The following is a 9,544-nucleotide window of genomic DNA, read 5'->3' on the forward strand; positions in this document are numbered from 1 at the left end:
TGTAACTTGCGCTTTACGCGTTTTCTGACGCAATTTACCTTTAAACATTAATTTTGTTCGATATAAGCCACTTGCGCTTGGCGGACGGCCTTGAAGAATGAGGATGTATGCTGCACTTTCGCACATGTGCGTGCGCGCGTGGCGTATGGCGCTTGTGGTGGTGGTGCTTGTGCAACGTCGTCTAACGTCAGTCGCTGTGGCGGTACTTGTCCACGCAAGAACTTCGCTGTACATCCATTTTCATGGGGTGGACTGGAGGGTGATTCTTTTTTTTCTCTCACTCTTTGTCAGGCCATTTCTTATTCGTTACCACCAGTTGTGTGAGTCCAGCCATACCAGCTGGCAATGTTTCCAATCCCAACAACACCGTTAGTTCCACGGAAGATGGGGGAGTTGTATTCGTCAGGGTACCAACTGCTTTCCTTAGCCGCGTTTTTGTGCATAGGCGTACATAAAAACCCCGCTAAGGAAAGCAGTTGATGACCTGACAAATGCAATTCGCCGGGTCGAAACGTTGGCTTAAAGTGATTAAAAGATGCTGATGGACTAGCTGGTGAGCCATGATATTGAAGCAGCGCACTTACCTGTGTATGTCCTTTCTGTGTGTACTCGCACGTGTCAGATGCAAGTGCGCTGTTTCAATATCTTAGAGCGATATTCCTTGTTCGACTACGCCTCATCGGATATATTTAATGGCATCTAGGTCAATTAATAAATCTCTCAAGGCATTTTTTTTCTCACCTGCAAAAGCTACGCTATAACTGCATGCTGAGAAATTAAATTGAATAATGAAAAATTTATTAATGCTCAAAGGATGCCGCTTAGTTTGGGAGCCCTCTGTCCAGGGCTCCACTGATGCACTTTTCCAGGCACTTCTGGGCGCACTTTAACAGATGGCGTTGGTCGTGCTGCATCTTAGCGATAGTGAGCCACTCCAGTGCAGGTGCGCAACACGTTGAGAGGCAACCGCGCTCGCTGAATACAAATCCCACGCTTCGTGTTATACTAAGCAGCATGCCCAGCACGCCCGACTTCTTCTCCGCTCCAAAGCAAACCGCGTAGTGTAGTTCCGGGTTTCGCAAATACCTGGACAATTAACATACTGGCGCACAAGCATCTGCATGCATCTAATTTTCGAAGCCATTGCTGCGCGCAAGTTATGGTAACTCTACTAACTGCTAATTAATTGCCCACTTGGAGCACGCGTCACAAATTTCATGCACGCGCCCGAGTCTGTGCGCTCACACACGCGTTAAAGACGGTGTGTACTACTCTTGAAACCTTTGTTCCGTGGTTCCGACACACCGTTCCGCGTACAAGCCGTTCTAAGGCCTGCCCTCAAGAGCACAAAGGGTCCTAATAACTGTCATGCACTTACTCCTCGCTGCACCGCATTCATTCATATAATCTACACACTGAAAGGAAGTAGGGATTCGTGGGTGAATGAATTAAATGTAACAGGTGTGGCAACTTGTCCTTTCATTATTGCAAGGAGTCAAGACGTGTGGGTGTTAGTGAAGACGCATTTTGAGGACTCGCACGCGAAGCTCCAAGTGCTAGGATGATGTGAATACGAAAAGGAGAGGGGATACACGTATGCTGAGGAAATTATGGTAGGTCAAAAAAGAACCGACTGCTTCGTTTGAGGTGAACAAAACAACTAAACTTTATTTCGATAGGGATGCCCATCGCCGAGCGAGTTCGGAGGAGTACAGGGTTGCCCGTTGACGAAAAGAATGAGGCTAAAGTTGGCAGTTTCTTCATACTCCCCCCCGGAATGAGCTTCAGGTCATTCATCCATGTATTCCATGGGGTACAACAGTTGAATCGGTCTTCTCAATGTGGTTCCATTGGGCAGGCGCACCATGCAAGCTCTGATTCTTCCATCTCGTCCGAGAAGAACTTCTGACACTTGTCCAGTTTTCCAGAGTTGCCTCGGTAGATAATGTTCATGGACTAAAACGAGAGTGCCTTTCTTCAGTGCGCTTGACGAATTTGGAACAGCGAAATGTGCTGACCGGAGACTCGTCAGATACTCCTTTTGCCAGCGACGCCAAAATTGGTCGACCATCCTTTGTCGGTAGTGCCAGCGACGAGTGAGTTGACCAGGGGGCTGAGCCACCTCTGTAGCGGAACCACTGTCAGGAAGAGTGGTCAGTCGCTTTCCCACTAGAAAGTGCGATGGTGCTAGCGGTTCGGGTTCGCTCGCCTCCTTGTAGACGTAGGTCAAGGGTGTAGAGTTGATGGCAGCTTCGATTTCAGTTAGGATTGTTGTGAGCTCCTCGAAGTTGCAGTAGCTGTTTCCCAAGACCTTCTTCAACGATGTTTTCACGGACCGAACCATTCTTTCCCAGAATCCTCCCCACCAAGCAGCTTTCTCAGCTATAAATTTCCAGCGGATCTGGTGGCTAGTGAAGAAGTTGTGAATTTCTTCTCCTCTTATTGTTGTCCATAGTCGCTTTAGATCCTTAGAAGCGCGCTGGAATGTCCTGGCGTTGTCAGAAAAGATCACTCGACAAACTCCTCTTCTCGAGATAAATCTTCGGAACGCCATCAGGAAGTTTGAGGTGGACATGTCGGTCACCAATTCAAGGTGTATTGCCCTGGTCACTGCACATGTGAAAATAACGATGTAAGACTTCCGGTTATTTCCTTGATCCTTTGTGTTCAGTGGGCCAGCAAAATCTACACCGGTAACATCAAAGGGTGGAGCTTGTGTCACCCTCTCACGAGGCAGAGGAGCGACTGGCTCAGTAGCAGCTCGGCTGTTGAAACGGTTGCAAGTCACACATTTCTTAAGCACCTTTTTCACCATTTGCCTTCCCCGCACGATCCAGTACATTTCCCTGAGTTCGGTAAGAGTCTCCAGTACGCCTGCATGCAGAAGACGGCGGTGGGTTGCGCTGATCGTTAGCTCTGTGAAGGGATGTCTTGACGGTAGGATAATAGGATGCTTCACGTTGTAGGACAAATCGGCTGCACCAAGCCTTCCTCCCACTCTCAGCATTCCATCGTCGTCGTGGATGACGCTGAGATCACGTATCGGAGAATCCCTCGGCATGCGTGTCGAGCGGCGAAGGCACTGGAGTTCCTCCTGGAAGGCCTCGAATTGTACTTGAAGAATCAAACAAGTATGGGCCTTTTGAACTTCCTCAGTCGTAATAGGTCCCTCGTATTTTTGGCCGGGGTGCTTGGCGTTGTGAAAAAATCGCAAAACCCAGGCTGTCACTCGAACGAGTCTAGAGAGGGAGCTATATTTCTGCAGAGGCAAGACAGATTCCTTTACAGTCACATTGTGAACGCGAAGCGTTCTTCTTTCTTCCTCTGCGATGATCATGTCAGCGGTGCCTTCATGCCTTGGCCAGCAAGTAGATGGCTTCGAAAGCCAACCAGGTCCATTCCACCAAAGTGAGCTCGACTTGAGTACCTGAGGTGTGACTCCCCTTGTCAAAAGGTCGGCGGGATTTTCAATCCCAGAACAGTGATTCCAGATGTCTGGATCCGATCGCTGCTGAATTTCCAACACTCTGTTGGCGACAAAGGGTTTCCATTGTTGTGCGGGACCTCGCACCCAATGCAGCGCAATAGATGAATCAGTCCACAGATACAATTTGGCTATTGGAAGGCTCAGTGACCGCTCCAAATATTCCTTCAGTCGAGCACCTATCACCATGCTCATCAATTCCAGTCTTGGAAGAGAGATTCTCTTAATTGGTGCTACTCGGGACTTTGAGAGGACCAGAGTAACTTTTGCTTCCTTGACCCCGGAGATGCGCAGATATACAACTGCGCCGTAAGCTTTGGGGCTGGCATCTGTGAAGATGTGTACTTCCTTCCAGCTATCGTTGGGTAAGCTACCATATCGTCTTGGCACTGTTATGTCCGTTAAATGGTGTAGCTGGGTGTGCCACTGCGTCCAAGCCACTTTGACTTCTTCAGGCAGAGGGGCGTCCCACTCAATACCCAATTCCCACAGTGTTTGAAACATCAACTTGGTTGTAACTGTGACCGGTGAAATGAGACCAAGTGGGTCATATATACGAGCCGATGCTTGAAGAATGAATCGTTTGGTGTTGCTGTTTCGGTCTAGGAAATCTAAGATGGCCTCCATGGAAAATGCTAGGTGATCTCTGTCCTTATCCCATACAAGTCCGAGGACCCGTGAGACACTTGTTGTTGGACATTCCACGGAGCCAAGGGCGCATCCGGTTCCTTCGTCGTTGAACAGCTGTTGCAGCTTCTTGGAATTTGTGTTCCACTTACGTAGTGTCATGCTTGCTCGATTCATGACATCTAGTGCCCCTCGGTAGAAATCTGTAGCCTCCTCCACTGTATTCGCTCCTGTTATGAGGTCGTCCACGTAAAGGCTCTCGCTGATGGTTTTTCTTATTTCTGGATAATCTCCTGTCGTGGAGAGATGATGGCGCACGGTGGCTGCGAGGAGGAATGGACTACTTGTCACGCCAAAAGGGACACGTGTCATTCTCCAGACCTCAACAGGAGGTTCTGCGTCTTCCTTCGTTGGAAGATGTGCATACCAGAGAAATCGGAGGGCATCGCGATCCGCCGGTTGCACTGAAATTTGCAGAAATGCCTTCTCAATATCTGCACTTAATCCAATACGATGAATTCTGAAGTTCAGCAAAACCTTAAGTAAATCTGGATTCAAGTTCGGTCCTGGTTCTAGGGCTTCGTTTAGAGATATACAACCTGCATCGTGAGAAGATGCGTCAAAGACGACTCTAATCTTGGTCGATAGGCTGTCAGGTCTAAAAACTGCACGATGAGGCATGTAGTATAATCTGTTTACATCGTTGTTGCTTTCTTGCGATGGAAGTCGTTCTGCGAACCCTTGATCCAGGTACTGACGGATAGCCTCGTCATACTTGATCAATGCCGACTCATCTTTCATTAACTTCTTTGTGAGGTTAGTCAAGCGCTTCTTTGCAACAGCTTTGTTGTCGGCGAGTTGCATGTTCAAGGGTTTCCAGGGCAGTGCCACCTCATAGCGCTTGTCCATTTTCTCTACCGATGCCGAAAATGTGCTCATGACTTCTTCGCTTTCTTCGTTCGTTTGGGTACAAGAGTCGATAATTCCAATGCTCTCAAGTTCCCAAAACGATTTGAGCTCCTTGGACAAGCTGGTGGTGTCGGCGAACACTCCGGCACGAAGCACTGCCACGGTTGAGCAGTAGGCAGCTGAGCTACTGCTGGGAATCGCTCCTTGTAGAGTCCAGCCAAATTCGGTCTTTACAGCAACTAATGCGCCTTGCAGCTTCTTGACTTCACCACAGACCAAAGTCCAGTAATAGTCAGCACCGATAAGAATGTCGATCCCGCTTCCCATCAAATGGGCTGGTGCAACTGTCACATCTGCCAGTTCATCCATGTCCGCTTGCACCTCTTTTAGGATGTCCTCAGGAACATGAAGCCGATCAGAGCAGATCTCCGGTATTTCCAGAGCTTCCATAGAGTGCTCTTTACGGTCGTATTGATTTCTTAGCCAAATTTTTACTCTTCTGCGCTTCTCTTTGATAATGTTTCCAGCTCCTCCGAATGGGTAGATTGTGATGTCCTCTTCACCTACAACCTCTAGTTGCAGTTCACGTGAAAGTCTTTTAGTGACAAAGCTTCGTTGGCTACCTCCGTCAAAGAGTAGACGAGTGAGCGCTCTTCTTCGTCCCTCTGCCCATACTTGAGCTGTTTGGAGCAGCACAGTTGGTACCTTTTCAGATTTCTTTTCTGTCCAAGAGTGCAACTCTGTGGCTTTGTTCTCGGGTGGCTTCCATGTCGGGTCACACATCTGAGTCAGATGTCTTCTGCCACATTCCTTGCATTTTATTCTTTTGTTGTGGCATTCCCTTGAAGTGTGCCCTTTTATGCAGCATCGGAAGCACCGGCCAGCTGCAATGAGCCTTTTCTTCTTTTCATCCAATGAGATCTTCGCCTGGCAATTGTGAGTCGCATGATCTTTTGCAGCACAGAATGCACGTGAATCGGACAGCTTCGAAGTACCCGCAGAAAAAAGAGAAGCTGCTGACCCTTTTTGAGGTTTGCTCTTTTCTTTGTCTCGATGTTTTGATTCTCTGGCTGCGAGATTACCAGGTTGCAGTGCCTTTTCCCGGCTCTCTACTTCTGTTTTAAGAAAAGCTTGCAAACTCTTGATGCTGATCGCGTCATCTTTGCTTGCAGCGGAAAGTCCCTTATAGTATCCGACAACAAGGTCGGTTGGCAGCATTCGTAGGAGTGCGGAGGAGAGTAGGGCGCCGTAACTGTCTGTCTTGACTCCGAGCGCCGTGAGACCAGCGATATTGCGTTGCAGGTGGTCATAGAGTCGACGTAGGCCGATGTGCACCTTTTCGTTCTGTACAGTTGGCAAGTCGAGTAACTGAGTCAGGTGTTCTTGAATCAGCACGTCTCGTCGACCGAAGCGCTCTTTCAAAAGTTCGATGACAGTGGTGTAATTTGCCCCAGTCACTTGAATGCCCGCAATGGCCGCTGCGGCTTTTCCCGAAAGCACCGATCGCAAGTACAGAAACTTCTCCGCGTTGGAGAGGCCGTCGTTTCCGTGCACCGCTTGCTCGAACTGCTCCCAGAAGGACTGCCACTCCGTGGCGGCGCCGCTAAATCGTTGTAACTCGAGCTTCGGCAGTTTCACTTTGCACTTTGCCCCCGCCGGAGGGCCGTCGGTCTGCGCCCGCGTCGCCGCCATTTTTGCTTGTTTTGTTAGCAGGTTTTTTTCTGCTTCTTGGCGGAGTTTTGCCAAGTGTGCGACGATGCGGTCGTTGTATTCTATGGTCCGCACATAATTTAGCTCTGCGTCTTGGTCTTGCACTAAGGGCTCGATGGCTGCGTCCACCTCGTTTAGCTGTATTTGGAGGGCGCTAAGCCTCGCAGACAATACATTAAGAGCTCCTTCGTCTGCGTGACTCTCCAAGAATAAGTCCGCTTCAGAAATCAGTTTAGTCACTTGAGTTCTCAATGCACTTCTTTTCAGTTTGAGCCGTTCCATCATGGCATCAATGTTTACAATTCGCTTACCGCGATGGGGCTTGAGTCGTGGTGTCGGTTTCGGTTGGGTGTGGCGTCGTTAGGCCTTGTTGTTGAAGGCGCGCCTCGTCGACCGTTTTGTGCCCGAGGATCGTTGCTGGTTTTCCCCGAGCTCGTTGTGGTGTCGACGTCTGTTGACCTCGTTGCCTCAATGGTAAGTTCGATCGTTTCTCCCGGGTTTCGGCACCAAATATTGAGGAAATTATGGTAGGTCAAAAAAGAACCGACTGCTTCGTTTGAGGTGAACAAAACAACTAAACTTTATTTCGATAGGGATGCCCGTCGCCGAGCGAGTTCGGAGGAGTACAGGGTTGCCCGTTGACGAAAAGAATGAAGCTAAAGTTGGCAGTTTCTTCATATGCCATTCAATCGGCACCTCATGTTCTTATTGTGTTGTTTCCTTTGCGCGATTATGTTTACCCGCGCGATTATGAACAACCTTTACAACAACAACAACAACAACAATGATAATAATGATTATGATGATGATGATAATAGTGATAGCACCAGCATAGTAGTAGTAGTAGTAGTAGTAGTAGTAGTAGTAGTAGTAGTAGTAGTAGTAGTAGTAGTAGTAGTAGCAGCAGCAGCAGCTCTGGACCAGGGGAGGTTCTTTATCGAAAACGCAAATATAATTAAACACACTGTTGATTCTCACCACATCAGAACGCGGTCGCCGCTCTCGGCCCTCGGCCCTTCAACTACACGCCCACCAGCACACACACACACACACACACACACACACACACACACACACACACACACACACACACACACATATATATATATATATATATATATATATATATATATATATATATATATATATATATATATATATATATATATATATATATATATATATATATATATATATATATATTTGCTTACGTATACCCATGAAAGCTCAATCGGAGATTAAATTACTTGTGAAAACCAAGGCGTGACGCTAGTGAGTTTACCAGAGAGAATTTGAATTTGATATCTTGGTCATTCCCTGTCTGCCCTACATACATATAATATGTCCCCACGTTATATATGTTATGCGCCTTCTACCAAGGGCCGTCGCAAAACTGCGCCTAGCACGTCTTCTGCGCGCGGTTCCCCGCGGCAAATGAACTTTCCGGTATATGAGGGGGAGTCATGGTCTGCCGATGTCGCCTACAAATAGATTTTCCGGCGGAGTGGACGTTACGGGCGAACGTCACCTTGCGTGATCTGCCACGATGTCTGTCTGAGTGCACTGGGTGCGTTCTGCGCCGCTGGTCACGGTTTCATCCCGGCGCTAACGCAAGCGCGAAGAATTTCCTGCACGTGACGCGGCAGTGACCTTCGGTCGAGGCCACCCGGTGTGCCCTGCGACTGCGAGGATGTAATGCGAGCAGCTAGTGGGCACCGTCACTCGTGATCACGTAACGCGAGTCTAATGTCAATTTTAACTGTGAATTCGTGTACATTTCAGGCGAGTTGAGGCCCGAATTTTCAACCTGCGCATCCGCATATTGATGGCACGCGTGAAGGAAACGTTTGCGACCGTCAATGTGTTGGCTCAGCGTCATGTTTCTGCAGTCTTGCAGAATACAGCTGGCTTGATTGAATCACTCTTAACGGACTGCCACTTACACCTGTTTCAATTTCGCTGTAATGGCTTCCGGGGCACTGTGGCATCGTTGGTAATGGCCTTGCTAATGATGCCGCTCGATCAGCCAATAAGGAAACCCTGAAAGTTCCCATACCATAAACATTACCAACTTGGTCGGAGAATTTATCCTCTGCCTCACCCGAAGCTCAGTAGAGGTCAGTCAGCTACACTTAGAATGCTGCAGACGGGATCTTTCCCGTCGCGGGGATTCCTCAGTAGGATCTACTCGGATGTGGACCCTAGTTGTCCTGACTGCACTGAAACCTTTTGCTCAATGGCTCACATGCTCTGGCGATGTCCCGCGTTGCCTAACGACTTCCTCTCCAGCGAAGCCGAGTGGGAGGAGGCCATCAGAAGCACGGTACTCCGAAAGCAAGCCCAGGCTATCCAGAGGGCCCAGGAAAGAGCGGAGCGTCACGGCGTTCTGTCCTTTACGTGGGCGCGGCCAGCGGCTACAATGGCCTCCCGTTAGGAGGTCCTGAAAGTAGCTCCTCAGGACTAAATAAAGTTCGTTGTCTGTCTGTCTGTCTGTCCCATACCCTTATCAAGGACAGACACTGCGATGGGTCTTGCTCAAACCAAGACTCAAACTTCGTGGAACAACCCGATTGATTCGAACTGCCGTCTCTACCGGCTTAATCCTTCACTGAAGCTGCAGATTACACCGCATTCCTTGAGCCGTGGCGCCTCTGGTTAGGGGTGGCTTTTGCGAAAGCCTACTCATTCCTTCTTTGAATGTCCGGCCCACCTATCTGTGACTCATGCAAATGTGAAGAGGCGATCGGGCACGTGTTGTGTTTTTGCGATCTTTATGATCGAACGCGACATTCTTCGGAGTGTGTTAAACCGATT

General features: G+C 48.8%; 1 protein-coding gene across 1 annotated transcript; it reads right to left on the reverse strand.

The window, feature by feature from the left end:
- Positions 1–1,836: 1,836 nt before the first annotated feature.
- On the reverse strand, positions 1,837–6,712 carry LOC139057705 (uncharacterized). The gene is made up of 5 exons (XM_070536449.1): positions 6,103–6,712; positions 4,870–5,592; positions 4,042–4,434; positions 2,123–2,874; positions 1,837–1,956 (listed from the first exon to the last, which is right to left on the reverse strand). The coding sequence occupies exons 1-5, from the start codon at positions 6,710–6,712 to the stop codon at positions 1,837–1,839; spliced, it is 2,598 nt and encodes an 865-aa protein (XP_070392550.1).
- Positions 6,713–9,544: the final 2,832 nt, after the last annotated feature.

This window comes from Dermacentor albipictus, chromosome 3 (genome assembly GCF_038994185.2).
Source record: "Dermacentor albipictus isolate Rhodes 1998 colony chromosome 3, USDA_Dalb.pri_finalv2, whole genome shotgun sequence".
Lineage (NCBI taxonomy): Eukaryota > Metazoa > Arthropoda > Arachnida > Ixodida > Ixodidae > Dermacentor > Dermacentor albipictus.

What these genes read in the sequence shown, in the direction of transcription:
- LOC139057705 (XM_070536449.1), bottom strand. Translation starts at nt 6,712, where the DNA reads ATGGCGGCGACGCGGGCGCAGACCGACGGCCCTCCGGCGGGGGCAAAG. An exon ending in GGAAAAGGCACTGCAACCTG is followed by an intron (nt 5,593 to 6,102) that starts GTAATCTCGCAG and finishes AACTGCAACTAG; the next exon opens with AGGTTGTAGGTGAAGAGGAC. An exon ending in ACAGTGGTTCCGCTACAGAG is followed by an intron (nt 1,957 to 2,122) that starts GTGGCTCAGCCC and finishes CTCTCGTTTTAG; the next exon opens with TCCATGAACATTATCTACCG.